The following is a 16,735-nucleotide window of genomic DNA, read 5'->3' on the forward strand; positions in this document are numbered from 1 at the left end:
GTTTCAAATAAAGACAAATGAAGTTAAACTTGTACAAAAAAACTGATTGAAATAATAAGCACAATGCTATCATGAAACCTCTCCTCCCCAGAAGTGGAGTGGCCGAGCCACGGGATCATCATGAATGATGTGGACGGTCATCAGAGGCGAGCGGAGGTCGGAGCGGAGGCAGAGCGGGGCCCCCTTAGGCGCGGGGCCCTATGCGGCCGCCTTGGTCGCCTCTGCCTAAGACCGGCCCTGGTCATAGGGCAGGTTTGCATGCGATGAGCTTGGTGTCTGTTATTTCAGGAAAAGATTCCTCTTATGTCGGAGAGGGGCTCTAATGGTTCACATTTTTGTTTCCGTGGCACAGGCAAACCCTTTTCAGCACAGAATCTGCCATGTCTTTTCCACGTCAGAGTACCAAGATGATAGCATGTCCTTTGAAGATTTCCTTGACATGCTGAGTGTGTTCAGTGATTCTGCCACCCCGGAGATCAAATCCCACTATGCCTTTCGGATTTTTGGTATTTAAGAAAAAAAAAAAAAAAGAAAGCTAAACTCTGTCTCTCCAGACTTATCTGCTGTTTTCTTGCTTCCTCTTTGTTTAGTTCAGCTGTGGAACTGTTTGCCAGAGGATGTGGTAAAAGTAGTTTGCTTATCCCTGGGGGGTCAGTAGAATGAGTCTTGCTACTTTTTGGGATCCTCCCAGGTACTTGGGACCTGGATTGACCACAGCTGTGGAAGTAGGATACTGGGTTAGATGGACCTTGGTCTGACCTAGTATGGCAGTGGAATGCCCTCCCGCGGGAGGTGGTGGAGATGAAAACGGTAACGGAATCTCCACGTCTACCAAATGTCGAAACTGACAGGTATCCGAAAAGGACATCTACAAAAATTTCAAAAAATTTGGAACCCATATGAACAATGGAAAGGGATTTAATGATGTTTAATGATGTTAATGCCTAGGGGGATGGGAGGGGAGGGTTAGGGGGGGGGAATTCATTTAACCGTTGTAATAATTGAGAAAAGCGATCAGTGTATTACAGTTATGATTTTGCTTTTTGCAAGAAGGAAGCATTTATTTGTAATTTGTTTATAATGAATAAAAAGAAATTAAAAAAAAAAAACGGTAACGGAATTCAGACATGCGTGGGATATGCATAAAGGAATCCTATGCAGTAGGAATGGATCCTCAGAAGCTTAGCCGAAATTGGGTGGCGGAGCAGGTGGGGGAAGAGAAGTTGGTGGTTGGGAGGCAAGGATAGTGGAGGGCAGACTTATACGGTCCGTGCCAGAGCCGGTGATGGGAGGCGGGAAATACTGCTGGGCAGACTTGTACGGTCTGTGCCCTGTAAAAGGCAGATACAAATCAAGGTAAGGTATACACATATGAGTTTATCTTGTTGGGCAGACTGGATGGACCATGCAGGTCTTTTTCTGCCGTCATCTACTATGTTACTTAGTAGACAACAAAATGGTCTGAGTTGTGTACCCAGTGGTTGAGATCATCCCTTCTTTTGCTTTTTTTGTCTACAGATTTTGATGATGATGGGGCCTTGGACTCTCATGATTTGGAAAAACTGGTGAATTGCTTAACAGGAGAAGCTGAAGGCACAAAACTGAGTGAATCAGAAATGGATCAGCTCATTCAAAATGTAAGAACTGTTGACAACGCTTGGTGGTGATTTTCAGATGATAGCAGCAATGAGATTGAAAATTAGTGTGGGATCTGTGAGCTGGTGTGGACTCACAGGCCTGCCTCCTTCTCCTCCTGAATGGGCTTCCTGCTACCAGGAAACTCCTGCGAGGGGTAGGATCCTTGGAAGGCATTTGTGTGGTATTGCCAGAAATGCTGCTGTTCTTGTGCTGGCCTATTCACACCTGTAACTCTAAGATGGTCCAGTGACCTGCTTCTGTCCTTGAAGGCGCAGGGGCTTGTGAGTTGGCTGCACTGGAGGCTCACTGAAATTTTTGCTTGGGTACTAGGAATTGGCTATAGGCCAGTGGATTGTGGTTTTTGTTTTCCCTCCTTGCAAGTGCAGTTTACAACCTTGAGTCTCCTGAGCAAAAAAATCCTCTCTGTAGGTCTATTAACTGGGGATCACTGGATGTAATAATCCTGTTTCTCTTTTATTTATTTCCTTCCTTTTATTTCATACATTATGCAAGTGTAGAACCCATATTGTAATAGAAAGTGCTGTACTTTTTTTTCCTGAAACCTGATCTCTTTGTATTAGGTTTCTTATTTCCTTCTTAGATCACGCATTGCTTTTTTTATATTTTTGGTTCCTTGTTCCCATGGTATTAAATGAATGTCTTTTGCAGTCTTCCTGTTAACATCAGTTTTGTTTCTGAAGAGAGGAAGGCAGGGCAGTGGACTAGTGCCCGCCTAGGGCAGTAATACATGGGTGGGTGGCAGTTGAGCGGAATCATCACCTCCCCTTTTCCTATCTCTGCTGTCCCCCTGCCTCTTCTCAGCTGCTCCAGAGGTACTCAGCACTAATGCAGGTCTTTTTCAGTAGAGACCAGCACTTAAGCACTGACACATCCTGCCCTCCATGGTGTATTTAATGTTGGGGGCAGGGCAGGATGTAACATAGTAGATGACGGCAGAAAAAGACCTGCACGGTCCATCCAGTCTGCCCAACAAGATAACTCATATGTGCTACTTTTTGTGTATACCTTACCTTGATTTGTTTCTGTCATTTTCAGGGCACAGACCATATAAGTCTGCCCAGCACTAACCCCGCCTCCCAACCACCAGCCCCGCCTCTGCCATCCAATCTCCGCTAAGCTCCTGAGAATCCCTTCCTTCCAAACAGGATTCCTTTATGTTTATCCCAAGCATGTTTGAATTCCGTTACCGTTTTCATCACCACCTCCCGCGGGAGGGCATTCCAAGCATCCACCACTCTCTCCGTGAAAAAATACTTCCTGACATTTTTCTTGAGTCTGCCCCCCTTCAATCTCATTTCATGTCATCTAGTTCTGCTGCCTTCCCATTTCTGGAAAAGGTTCGTTTGCGGATTAATATCTTTCAAATATTTGAACGTCTGTATCATTTCACCCCTGTTTCTCCTTTCCTCCAGGGTATACATGTTCAGGTCAGCAAGTCTCTCCTCATACGTCTTGTAACGCAAATCCCATACCATTCTCGTAGCTTTTCTTTGCACCGCTTCAATTCTTTTTACATCCTTAGCAAGATACGGCCTCCAAAACTGAACACAATACTCCAGGTGGGGCCTCACCAACGAATTATACAGGGGCATCAGCACCTCTTTTCTTCTGCTGGTCACACCTCTCTCTATACAGCCTAGCAACCTTCTAGTTACGGCCACCGCCTTGTCATACTGCTTCGTCGCCTATAGATCCTTAGATACTATCACCCCAAGATCCCTCTCCCCGTCCGTACCTATCAGACTCTCCCCGCCTAGTGCTGGTCTCTACTGAAAGGACCTGTGCCAGTGCTGAGCATCTTTGGAGCAGCCAAGAAGTTGTAGGGAGAGAGCAAGGTCAGCAGTGAAGAGTTGGGGAGATGACATGCTAAACACAAGGAAGGGGAAGGGGAGGTGCATGGCTGAAGGGTTGCCTAGGGCGTCAGATGCCCATCCTCCCTCCAGGACAGCCCAAGGGAATGTTTTTCATTTCATATTATTTCCTGCATTACGTTGGTTGTCGAGAGCCACAAGTTGACAGTGCTGACAGAGATTTTGGATGAAATAAATAATTCATGTCCTCCCTATGTGCATCTTTGACAGCTGGAGATCTTTGCAGTTTTGATTTTTGTTTTGGATGGGGTTGTGCTTTTTTTGTTTTGTCATTCCAGGTTAAAAAAAAAAATACTGATATTTTAGTTGGAGGTGTTCTGAATTTCATGCAGGGCAGAAGTAATAACATTATCTGCGTAGTGGCTTTATCAACAATTTTTTTTACAGGTTAATAGCTTGTTATAAAATGACCTCATTGGTTACAAAGCCTATACTTGCGCAGTGAGCACCAGTGTCAAAGTACGTTAGTAATTTCTAAAATCACACTGTGTGGAGGAGTGGCCTAGTGGTTAGGGTGGTGGACTTTGGTCCTGGGGAACTGAGGAACTGAGTTTGATTCCCACTTCAGGCACAGGCAGCTCCTTGTGACTCTGGGCAAGTCACTTAACCCTCCATTGCCCCATGTAAGCTGCATTGAGCCTGCCATGAGTGGAAAAGCGTGGGGTACAAATGTAACAAAAATCAAATAGATACTATTGGAGATTCTACATGGAATGTTGCTACTATTGGAGATTCTACATGGAATGTTGCTACTATTGGAGGTTCTACATGGAATGTTGCTATTCCACTAGCAACATTCCATGTAGAAGGCTGCGCAGGCTTCTGTTTCTGTGAGTCTGACGTCCTGCACGTACGTGCAGGACGTCAGACTCACAGAAGCAGAAGCCTGCACGGCCACATTGGTGATCTGCAAGGGCCGACTTCTACACTAGTGGAATAGCAACATTCCATGTAGAATCTCAAATAGTAGCAACAGTGGAGGAGTGGCCTAGTGGTTAGGGTGGTGGACTTTGGTCCTGAGGAGCTGAGTTCAATTCCCACTTCAGGCACAGGCAGCTCCTTGTGACTCTGGGCAAGTCACTTAACCCTCCATTGCCCCATGTAAGCCGCATTGAGCCTGCCATGAGTGGGAAAGCGCGGGGTACAAATGTAACAAAAAAAAATGTGTATTTCACCTGCATACATTTTACAACTGCTCCTAAGCACTTTAGCCCAGATTGTGCAGGTTTCATGAGGCTATTTTAGAAAGAAATGTAGACATCTAAGGGCTCATTTTCAAAGCACTTAGACTTACAAAGTTACATAGGTTACTATGAGGGGCATTTTCGATATGACATCTAAGTCTGACTTTGGATGTTTTGCTCAAAACGGGTAGAATCTGAATTGCAAATATAGCCATTTTTGAAATATCAAAACTTCTATTTTTTTTTTTTAAATAGCCACTTGCTAGATGTTTTTGTGCTCTGTGTTATCTTTTTGGTCCATTTTTGAAAAAAAAGCAAACCCCATCCAAGTGAAAAATGCACAAAATCAATCCATTGGGATGTAGAAAGAGCCAGCATTCTTAGTAGACTGGCCACACAGACATCCCAGCAGAGCAGTGGGGCACCCTAGGAGGCACTGCAGTGGACTTCACATACTCCCAAATGTACATCTCACCGTTACCTCCTTTATATTGTATGGCGAGCTCGTCAAAACCCACCAAAAACCTACTCTACCCAAGTATATGCCACTATAATAGTAGCCTAGTGGTTAGTGCAGCGGACTTTGATCCTGGGGAACTGAGTTCAATTCCCACTGCAGCTCCTTGTGACTCTGGGTAAGTCACTTAACCCTCCATTGCCCCTGGTACAAAATAAGTACCTGAATTATGTAAACTGCTTTGAATGTAGTTGCAAAAAACCTCAGAAAGGCAGTATATCAAGTCCCATTTCCCTTTCCCTATTTGAGATTCTACATGGAACGTTGCTACTATTGAGATTTTGTTACTACTATTTGACATTCTACATGGAATGTTGCTACTATTGGAGATTCTACATGGAATGTTGCTATTCCACTAGCAACATTCCATGTAGAAGCCTGCCCTTGCAGATCAGCAACGCGGCTGCGCAGGCTTCTGTTTCTGTGAGTCTGACGTCCTGCACGTACGTGCAGGACGTCAGACTCACAGAAACAGAAGCCTGCGCGGCAAGGGCAAGCTTCTAGATGGAATGTTGCTAGTGGAGGAGTAGCCTAGTGGTTAGTGCAGTGGACTTTGATCCTGGGGAACTGAGTTTGATTCCCACTGCAGCTCCTTGTGACTCTGGGCAAGTAACCTAACCCTCCATTGCCCCTGGTACAAAATAAGTACCTGAATATATGTAAACCGCTTTGAATGTAGTTGCAAAAAACCTCAGAAAGGCGGTATATCAAGTCCCATTTCCCTCCGTTATGGCTGCAGGTGTCACCTGTATGTGGGTACAGCAGGTTTTTGGTGGGTTTTGGGGGGGGGGGGGCTGGCGTTGTCCACCTCAAGTGTAACAGAGTGGATTATGTGCCTGGGTCCCCTTCACAGTGTACTCCACCGACCACTAGGCTACTCCAGGGACCTGCTTGCTGCTCTAATAGGAATGGCTATAACATCTGAGGCTGTCATAGAGGCTGATATGTATTTCTTTTACATCTTTGGGGGGTGGAAGGGGGTCATTGCCACTGGAGGAGTAAGGGGAGGTTATTCCTCCAGAGGTCATCTGGTCATTTAGGGCACTTTTTGTGGCTTAGTCGTTATTAAAACAGGTCTAGCTCAAAACGTCTTAGTTTTTGTCTTAGGAATGCCCAAGTCCTGCCCTTAATACGCCTCCTTCAGATTTGGACGCACTGCAGACGAACAGCATAGAAAAAAGTCTGGAAAATGGGTTTCGAAGATACCGAGTCGGACGTTTTGGAGAGAAAAATGTCCAATTGCTGCTTTATGCCATTTTTTAAAATGTTTTCTGTTTCGAAAATGAGCCCCTATGTAACTTTGTAAGTCTAAGTGCTTTGAAAATATGCCTCTATATGTCTTAATTTAATTTGACATTTCTATTCTACTTAACCAGTGCAGCAACCCAGGGCAGGCTACAGTACTAAAAAATTAAACTTAAAATACACTAATACATTCATCAAACACCTAACAACAATAATAAATGATAAATGTAACTTATAACAACCTAATGCAACCATCATTTTAAAAAAGCAAGGAAAAAGATATAAAGCAAGTATATTAAATCAGTAAAACACAATGAATGTTACCTAAATAAAAAAACCAAACATCTGTCATCTGCCCAAACAGTTATGTTTTCAACCTCTCCCTAAAGGCTAAGTCATTTGGTTGCAGCTTTAATGTCCAAAGCTAACAAATTCCAAGTGAAAGGGGCCATGTCATGTTCGCTTCTGACAAAAAATGAAACTGAAAGAATTAGCGGAGGGTAACTCTGACTGGAGAGCTTGATGGGACCTTTAGGTAATACCTCATAGATGCCTATTTGTAATTCCAACCTGGGCAACCTGTTACACAATTAACCCTCCACGTTGGTTAGAAAGCAGATCACAGTAGAGAGCCTAGGAAGTTCTTGATCTGTATGTTTACCAATGCTTGTATTTCTGGACAGATACTGGAGGAATCGGATATCGACAAGGATGGGACCATAAACCTCTCTGAGTTTCAGCATGTCATTTCCAGATCCCCTGACTTTGTCAGGTATGTGTTTTCTATATCCCTTGTCACAGCATGCTAATGGAATTTGGGGGTTTCTCTGAATTATGCATATTTATTTATTTGTATTTATTTACCGCCTTTTTGAAGGAATTCACTCGAGGCGGTGTACAGTAAGAATAAATCAAACTAGGAATAGACAATTACAGCAGTAAAAATACTCAAATATTACAAAGTATGGTATAGTATACTACTTATAATGTCAACACAATACGTAATAGAACATTTTAATTGACAGTGTAGGGTATAAGCAAAGATGGAACATATAGATAGGTAAGAGTGTAAGAGGAGTTAGAAAGTAAGGTGACTAATTTAAAGAAAATTGCACATGAGGTCAGAGAGATGGTTTAATATTATTTCAGCTAGGGTAGGAGTGGATAAACATGTCCCGCTGCAGTATGTGCAGCCCGTGTCACTCCTTGTGTGTGTGAGTGAGACTAACAAGTTAGTTACTTCTACCTTTAAAGGCCTGGTTGAAGAGCCAAGCTTTCACCAGCTTCCTGAAGTAGTCTCTCTTGTGTTAAGCGGAGCCTCTTAGGTAGTGCATTCCAGAGTGTGGGGGCTACTCTGGAGAAGGCTCGCTTGCGGGTATCACTTTGTGTAATGTCTTTTGGAGAGGGTGTGGTTAGTGATAGTCCTTGAGGGGACCTTTACAGGCTCATTTTCGAAAGAGAAGGATGCCCATCTTTTGACACAAATCGGAAGATGGGCGTCCTTCTCACAGGGTCGCCCAAATCGGTATAATCGAAAGCCGATTTTGGGCGTCCCCAACTGCTTTCTGTCATGGGGATGACCAAAGTGCACGGGGGCGTGTCGGAGGCGTAATGAAGGTGGGACTTGGGCGTGCCTAACACATGGACGTCCTTGACCCATAATGGAAAAAAAAGGGCGTCCCTGACGAGCACTTGGACGACTTTACCTGGTCCTGTTTTTCTTACGACCAAGGCACAAAAAGTTGCCCGAACTGACCAGATGACTACTGGAGAGAATTGGGGATGACCTCCCCTTACTCCCCCAGTGGTCACACCCCCTCCCATCCTAAAATAAATCTTTAAAAATATTTTTTTGCCAGCCTCAAATGTCATACTCGGGTCCATCACAGCAGTATGCAGGTCCCTGGAGCAGTTTTAGTGGGTGCAGTGCACTTCAGGCAGGCGGATCCCAGGCCCACCCCCTTCCCCCTACCTGTTACACTTGTAGTGGTAAATGTGAGCCCTCCAAAACCCACCACAAACCCACTGTACCCACATCTAGGTGCCCCCTTCACCTGTAAGGGCTTTGGTAGTGGTGTACAGTTTGTGGGGGGGATTTGGGGGGCTAGCACACAAGGTAAGGGAGCTATGTACCTGGGAGCAATTTGTGAAGTCCACTGCAGTGCCCCCTAGGTTGCCCGGTTGGTGTCCTGGCATATGAGGGGGACCAGTGCACTATGAATGCTGGCTCCTCCCACGACCAAAGGGCTTGCATTTGGTCGTTTCTGAGATGGGCGTCCTTGGTTTCCATTATCATCACTGAAAGTCAGAAATGACCAAGTCTAGGGACAACCATCTCTAAGGGCCACCTAAATTTAAAGATTTGGGCGTCCCTGACTGTATTATGGAAACGAAAGATGGACGTCCATCTTGTTTCGATAATATGGGTTTCCCCACCCCTCCACCGGGATGTTTTGCGAGGACGTCCTTAGCAAAACATGGGCGTCCCTTTCGATTATGCCCCTCTTAGTGTGGAGGTGTGTAGAGGATCATCCTATTCTTCAGGTACTCGGGGTGATGTCCCTTTTGGTTTTTATGCTTTGGACAGCAGTGACAATCCCTAGGTCCCTGGCAGCATGGAACTAGCATTGGCAGAGTAGGGAATGAGGTTTTCCTGTGCTGCTTAGTTTTCAGAAGTTCATCAGATCAGTACTGCATCTGGCATCTTTGTTTATTTAGTAAAATAACACAGAGAGAATGAGTGCTCACTAGAATGGAAATGTGTTAAGGCTGCAGCACCAGCTGGTGGTTTCTGTTGGAGTGGGATTTGAAAAACAGGCCAGGTAAGTTGAGTTTTCAGGCTAATAAGTTGCACCCTTTTTGGGGTCCTTGGGGAATGAATTGGAAAATCCCTGCTCAGCTGTGTTCTGATTTTATTCGTTAGGTTCCTTTTGTATCTGTTCTTTCCATTTTTTTTTGGGGGGGGGGGGAGGAGGGAGGAATGAAGGTTGTGAACCTTACATATCCCACTTCCCTGTAACAACTCTTCAGTTGTTAATGTCTATTCACGTAGTTTCTGTTTTGTTTCACTGCTTGCCTGAGACTCTGGTATTGGTCGTAATGGCAGTGTCACAGTTTAAACCCTAAGATAAGGTCTGTGCCAGAACCGGTGGTGGGAGGCGGGGGCTGGTGGTTGGAAGGCGGGGATAGTGCTGGGCAGACTTATACGGTCTGTGCCAGAGCCGGTGGTGGGAGGCGGGGCTGGTGGTTGGGAGGCAGGGATAGTGCTGGGCAGACTTATACGGTCTGTGCCAGAGCCGGTGGTGGGAGGCGGGGCTGGTGGTTGGGAGGCAGGGATAGTGCTGGGCAGACTTATACGGTCTGTGCCAGAGCCGGTGGTGGGAGGCGGGGCTGGTGGTTGGGAGGCAGGGATAGTGCTGGGCAGACTTATACGGTCTGTGCCAGAGCCGGTGGTTGGGAGGCGGGACTGGTGGTTGGAAGGCGGGGATAGTGCTGGGCAGACTTATACGGTCTGTGCCAGAGCCGGTGGTTGGGAGGTGGGGCTGGTGGTTGGGAGGCGGGGATAGTTGCTGGGCAGACTTATACGGTCTGTGCCAGAGCCGGTGGTTGGGAGGCGGGGCTGGTGGTTGGGAGGCAGGGATAGTGCTGGGCAGACTTATACGGTCTGTGCCCTGAAAAGGACAGGTACAAATCAAGGTAAGGTATACACAAAAAGTAGCACATATGAGTTTATCTTGTTGGGCAGACTGGATGGACCGTGCAGGTCTTTTTCTGCCGTCATCTACTATGTTACTATATATCTTTGGGCATAGTAAAAGAAACAGAGCAGTTAAAGGGCACTTTTGTGTGATGCTCTTTGTTAACAGCAGGGCCTCTTCATTGTGTACAGGTCAGATGAATGACACAAGAAGGTTGTCATGCTATATACCCACCCACTTCTTACCCAGGGGATATCTCAGGACTCCTGTTAAATGCTAACAGTGCAACACAACAAAATGCACCGTCAGGGTCTCTTGTGCAGGGTGTCTTCACTTTAATATTTCCACCGCCACCTCCTAGCTCAGCTTTGCTGGGAGTTGAACAGCCTGACATATGACCTGAGGAGGAGGTGGTCTGGCAGAACGTCTTCGTTAACTTGGATGGAGAAAGTCATCGTAACTAGGCAACCATTATGCCCTCAGAATAATTGAATAGCATAATGTCTTTTTTGCTGCTCCAGCCCTGGAGGACTGATTTACCAAAGAATGAGATGTTTGATAAGTTATCTGCATTGGGTAAGAGACCATCAAGAGGCCTATTCACTTGTAAGTAGATTGGTTAATGTACCCAGCAAAGAAAAATAAGAGGATTGATGAAAGAAATGCTCCAGTTTTATCAGTGAATATATCCAAATATTTTTAGTGGCCAAATGCTAATGGAAAACGGGAATTATTTTTGCACAGGACCAAACTTTGCTAAATTTGTCCTGCAGGGCCAGGTGTGTGAAGCTGTGTAATGGATTTGAAGCTGCCAAATATTTGCAATATTTCAGTATTCTTGCCCAGTTTAGATCTCTGGGGAATATGTCTGGTAGATCTGGCTCATTTTGCAGGGGATAAACTCCCAGAAAGAGCTGATATCTAAATAACAGTGTGGTTCTTGGTTAAGTAGCATAGCAGAACTCATCTCTTGTGTTGATCCTTCCAGAGCTCTACCTATGTTTTAGGGAGCACAGACAGAGAGCTGGGCCTGTTGGGACGTTTTTAGGCTGTAAAATCAAACAGATTGTGATGCAACAGCAGCGTTTACGATGCTGCCTTTTCCTAGGTAGGCTCTTGTTGTGTAACTCCTGGAAGTTAGTGAGTTTATGGTATGGTACAATTGCTGGGCAGACTTATACGGTCTGTGCCAGAGCCGGTGGTGGGAGGCGGGGCTGGTGGTTGGGAGGCGGGGATTGTGCTGGGCAGACTTATACAGTCTGTGCCAGAGCCAGTGGTGGGAGGTGGGGATAGTGCTGGGCAGACTTATACGGTCTGTGCCAGAGCCGGTGGTTGGGAGGCGGGGATAGTGCTGGGCAGACATACGGTCTGTGACAGAGCCGGTGGTGGGAGTCCCTTTCATCCTTTCTCAGTGACTTTGATGCCTGGCTTGCCTTCTTCCATGATCCTTCCTCCCCCTCTCTCATCCTTGGTGACTTTAATATTCCTGCTAATGATCCTTCCAACTCCTATATTTCCAAGTTACTCGCTTTAACGTCCTCCTTTAATCTCCAACTATGCTCCACCTCCCCCACTCATCAAAATGGTCACTGTCTTGATCTCATCTTCTCCTCCAACTGTTCACCCTCTAGTTTCCTTGCCTCTGATCTTCCCCTCTCTGATCACCATCTTATAACTTTCACACTTAAATCTCCTCCCTCCCAGTCCCGTCCTATTATATCTAATTTATCTAGGAATCTGCATGATATTGACCCTTCATCTCTATCCTCCCATGTTTCGAACCTCCTCTCTACTGTGGCACCATCCACATCTGTCAACGAGGCTGTTTCTTCTTATAACAATACTCTATCCTCTGCCTTAGACACTCTTGCACCTTTGATGACCCGCCCTGTAAGGCGTACAAAACCCCAACCTTGGCTGACTTCTAATATCCGCTACCTACGTTCCTGTACCCGCTCCGCCGAACGCCTCTGGCGGAAATCTCGAGCCCTTGCTGATTTCTTACACTTTAAGTTCATGCTGACCTCCTTCCAATCTGCTCTTTTACGTGCCAAACAGGATTATTATATCCAACTGACCAACTCTCTTGGCTCTAATCCTCGACTTCTCTTCACCACATTGAACTCTCTCCTCAAGGTGCCCCCTCCCCCAACTCCCCCTTCATTATCTCCTCAGACCCTTGCTGAATTCTTTCACAACAAGGTTCAAAAGATAAACCTTGCTTTCTCTACCTCACCAGCTCTCCCTCCACTAGTCCGTTCCCCTCTCTCTCCTTCCCCTCATTCCCTTTCCTCCTTTCCTGAAATTACTATTGAGGAAACTACACTTCTCCTTTCTTCCTCAAAATGTACCACCTGTTCCTCTGATCCTATTCCCACCCACCTTCTTACTGCCATCTCTCCTACTCTTATTCCTTTTATCTGTCACATTCTCAACCTGTCACTTTCCACTGCGACTGTCCCTGCTGCCTTTAAACATGCTGTGGTCACACCTCTCCTTAAGAAGCCTTCACTTGACCCTACTTGTCCCTCTAATTACCGACCCATCTCCCTCCTTCCTTTTCTCTCCAAATTACTTGAGCGTGCTGTTCACCGCCGCTGCCTTGATTTTCTCTCCTCACATGCTATTCTTGACCCATTACAATCTGGTTTTCGCCCTCTCCACTCAACTGAAACTGTGCTTACTAAAGTCTCCAATGACCTATTACTGGCTAAATCCAGAGGTCAATATTCCATCCTCATTCTTCTTGATCTTTCCGCTGCTTTTGACACTGTCGATCACAGCATACTTCTCGATACCCTGTCCTCACTTGGATTCCAGGGCTCTGTCCTTTCCTGGTTCTCTTCCTACCTCTCCCTCCGCACCTTTAGTGTTCACTCTGGTGGATCCTCTTCTACTTCTATCCCTCTGCCTGTCGGCGTACCTCAGGGTTCTGTTCTTGGTCCCCTCCTGTTTTCTATCTACACTTCTTCCCTTGGTTCATTAATCTCATCCCATGGCTTTTCCTACCATCTCTATGCTGATGACTCCCAAATCTACCTTTCTACCCCTGATATCTCACCTTGCATCCAAACCAAAGTTTCAGCGTGCTTGTCTGACATTGCTGCCTGGATGTCTCAACGCCACCTGAAATTAAATGTGACCAAAACCGAGCTTCTCATCTTCCCCCCCAAACCCACCTCCCCGCTCCCCCCGTTTTCTATTTCTGTTGATGGCTCTCTCATTCTCCCTGTCTCCTCAGCTCGAAACCTTGGGGTCATCTTTGACTCTTCTCTCTCCTTCTCTGCTCATATCCAGCAGACCGCCAAGACCTGTCGTTTCTTTCTTTACAATATCCGTAAAATCCGCCCCTTTCTTTCCGAGCACTCTACCAAAACCCTCATCCACACCCTTGTCACCTCTCGTTTAGACTACTGCAATCTGCTTCTTGCTGGCCTCCCACTTAGTCACCTCTCCCCTCTCCAGTCGGTTCAAAACTCTGCTGCCTGTCTCATCTTCCGCCAGGGTCGCTTTACTCATACTACCCCTCTCCTCAAGAGCCTTCACTGGCTCCCTATCCGTTTTCGCATCCTGTTCAAACTTCTTCTACTAACCTATAAATGTACTCACTCTGCTGCTCCCCAGTATCTCTCCACACTCGTCCTTCCCTACACCCCTTCCCGTGCACTCCGCTCCATGGATAAATCCTTCTTATCTGTTCCCTTCTCCACTACTGCCAACTCCAGACTTCGCGCCTTCTCTCTCGCTGCACCCTACGCCTGGAATAAACTTCCTGAGCCCCTACGTCTTGCCCCATCCTTGGCCACCTTTAAATCTAGACTGAAAGCCCACCTCTTTAACATTGCTTTTGACTCGTAACCACTCGCCTCCACCTACCCTCCTCTCTTCCTTCCCGTTCACATTAATTGATTTGATTTGCTTACTTTATTTATTTTTTGTCTATTAGATTGTAAGCTCTTTGAGCAGGGACTCTTTCTTCTATGTTTGTGCAGCGCTGCGTATGCCTTGTAGCACTATAGAAATGCTAAATAGTAGTAGTAGTAGTGCTGGGCAGACTTATATGGTCTGTGCCAGAGCCGGTGGTGGGAGGTGGGACTGGTGGTTGGGAGGCGGGGATAGTGCTGGGCAGACTTATACGGTCTGTGCCAGAGCCGGTGGTTGGGAGGCGGGGCTGGTGGTTGGGAGGCGGGGATAGTGCTGGACAGACTTACACGGTCTGTGACAGAGCCGGTGGTGGGAGGCGGGGCTGGTGGTTGGGAGGCGGGGATAGTGCTGGGCAGACTTATACGGTCTGTGACAGAGCTGGTGGTGGGAGGCGGGGTTGGTGGTTGGGAGGCGGGGATAGGGCTGGGAATGACTTATACGGTCTGTGCCAGAGCCGGTGTAGGGAAGCGGGACTGGTGGTTGGGAGGTGGGGATAGTGCTGGGCAGACTTGTACGGTCTGTGCCAGAGCTGGTGGTTGGGAGGCGAGGATAGAGCTGGGCAGATTTATACGGTCTGTGCCAGAGCCAGTGGTTGGGAGGCGGGGCTGGTGGTTGGGAGGCGGGGATAGTGCTGGGCAGACTTATACGGTCTGTGCCCTGAAGAGCACAGGTACAAATCAAAGTAGGGTATACACAAAAAGTAGCACACATGAGTTATCTTGTTGGGCAGACTGGATGGACCGTGCAGGTCTTTTTCTGCCGTCATCTACTATGTTACTATGTGATGTTTTTGTTTTTAGTTCTTTCAAGATTGTGTTGTGATGGAATGCATCTCATCTTCTGGCATTCATCTTCTGCCTCGGTCTGTCTGAATGAACACATCAGAAATCCTGCCTCAACTTCAACCGGCTTTCTGAATCTGCACTCTGGATTTTGTTTTCCTTCCATGCATTACTTGAATATACTCAGTTGAAAATCATTCTTCCAACGACTTTTGTATCTCCGTTTATTAGAAGTCTTCCTCCTTCTTGAAAATATGGAAGGTAATTAGGTAAATGCTGCATAGCTCTATGGATCTGAGAGCAAACATGCTTTGGCTTTAATCGGTACAAAGAGGTGAGTAGTTGTAACATCAGGTGATGGGTCAGTTGTCCTTTATAGCAAATCTCAAAGCTGCTATTAAAATGTTGGGTAAAATGGGTAAAAAAAGAATGATATTTTTCATAGAAACTGTGCATCTGAGAGGTTGTTCTTTGTGAAATGTATGTATGTGTCTGCATGGTTGAAATTAGCTGAACCTTTCTCTCCTCTGAATCTGATGAAGAGAAACATTGGACATCAGCGGGAGATTTTTCCCTGATACGTTCTGCTGGTTAGATATCCGGGTTCTTTCATTGATGCCATGCAAGAATGAAAGGAAATAGAAACAAAAGCCTTTCTGCACAGTTTGGATGAAAAGATTGGTGGTGGTAGTGTGAAATTATAACAACTGGGGCATTCGGCACTGCTCATTCGTCCACTCTCCTTTTACCACCAAAAGAAGACACAGGACCAGCTGCTTCTTTGTCGAATTTGGAATTTATTATGGTCGCAGCCAAGCACTTTGCATTACATCTCATAAATCGCATTTACTTCTGTTGCCAATTTCATAACTCATAGGAAACCCCTGGATACACAGCTTGCCCTTCGTTTCTTGCTCCTCGCGCTGCCGGTTGGGCCGTAAAAGCACACCCCCGATGATTAGGGTGCCTCCCGTTTAAGGACGCAACTTGCTATAAAATGTTTTTGGGGGTAAATTAATTTGTTCCCTCCTTGAAAGACCACTTCATGATATTTTTCTCTTTTTCCTTTTCTTTACCCAATTTTTGAACAGAAGCTTTTGAGATTTGTTATAAAGAAAAAATGCACCATCAGCTGACACTTCATCTACTTTTTGTATTGCTGAATATATTTGTGGAAGTTTTGATGCCTCGTTCTATTTTTTTACTTTAAAAAAAAAACATATCAGTGACTTCTTCATACCTTCAGCACAAAGTTGGACAGAAAAGAGACACAATCACTTCCTACTCTCTTGTTCTGCCTTAGAGCTTCCTAAATGTATAATGAACCTCCTATCGTGTCCTGAACAAAATGCATCTCTATGCCCAGTGGCGTTCCTAGGGGGGGCTGACACCCGGGGCGGATCGCCGATGCGCCCCGCCCCCCGGGTGCAGTGCCCCCCCCTGGATGCAGCGCGGGCCCCCACCCCCGGCGAAAGGACACCCCCGCGAAGGAACCCCCCCGGGTGCACGCCGCTGAGGGGGGGGGGGGTGCCACGCGCGCCTGACCTCCGTTGTTCCATGCTTCTTCTCTGCCCCGGAACAGGAAGTAACCTGTTCCGGGGCAGAGAAGAAGCATGGAACAACCGAGGACAGGCACGCGCGGCCCCCCCCCCCCCCCCCCCCCAGCGGCGTGCACCCGGGGCGGACCGCACCTACCACCCCCCCTAGGAACGCCACTATCTATGCCTCTTTCCAAATGTATAAATTGAGAGGAAAAACTGTAGCAATGAGGGTAATCTGGAGGAAGCAGAATTATCTTCCAGTCTGATTTCTTAGAGAGCACTTTATGGTCGTCTCATCACTGTACAAAAAAAAA

General features: G+C 46.5%; 1 protein-coding gene across 1 annotated transcript in view; it reads left to right on the forward strand.

The window, feature by feature from the left end:
* CIB1 (calcium and integrin binding 1) overlaps nucleotides 1-16,088 on the forward strand; it is a 40,217-nt gene extending 24,129 nt beyond the window's left edge. Inside the window, exons 4-7 of the mRNA XM_030189670.1 lie at nucleotides 353-506; nucleotides 1,519-1,637; nucleotides 7,160-7,248; nucleotides 14,899-16,088. Of these exons, the coding sequence (XP_030045530.1) occupies nucleotides 353-506; nucleotides 1,519-1,637; nucleotides 7,160-7,248; nucleotides 14,899-14,920 (384 nt within the window). The 3' untranslated portion in view covers nucleotides 14,921-16,088. The remainder of the gene's footprint in view (nucleotides 1-352; nucleotides 507-1,518; nucleotides 1,638-7,159; nucleotides 7,249-14,898) is intronic.
* The last annotated feature ends 647 nt before the right edge of the window (nucleotides 16,089-16,735 follow it).

Source organism: Microcaecilia unicolor, chromosome 1, assembly GCF_901765095.1.
Source record: "Microcaecilia unicolor chromosome 1, aMicUni1.1, whole genome shotgun sequence".
NCBI lineage: Eukaryota > Metazoa > Chordata > Amphibia > Gymnophiona > Siphonopidae > Microcaecilia > Microcaecilia unicolor.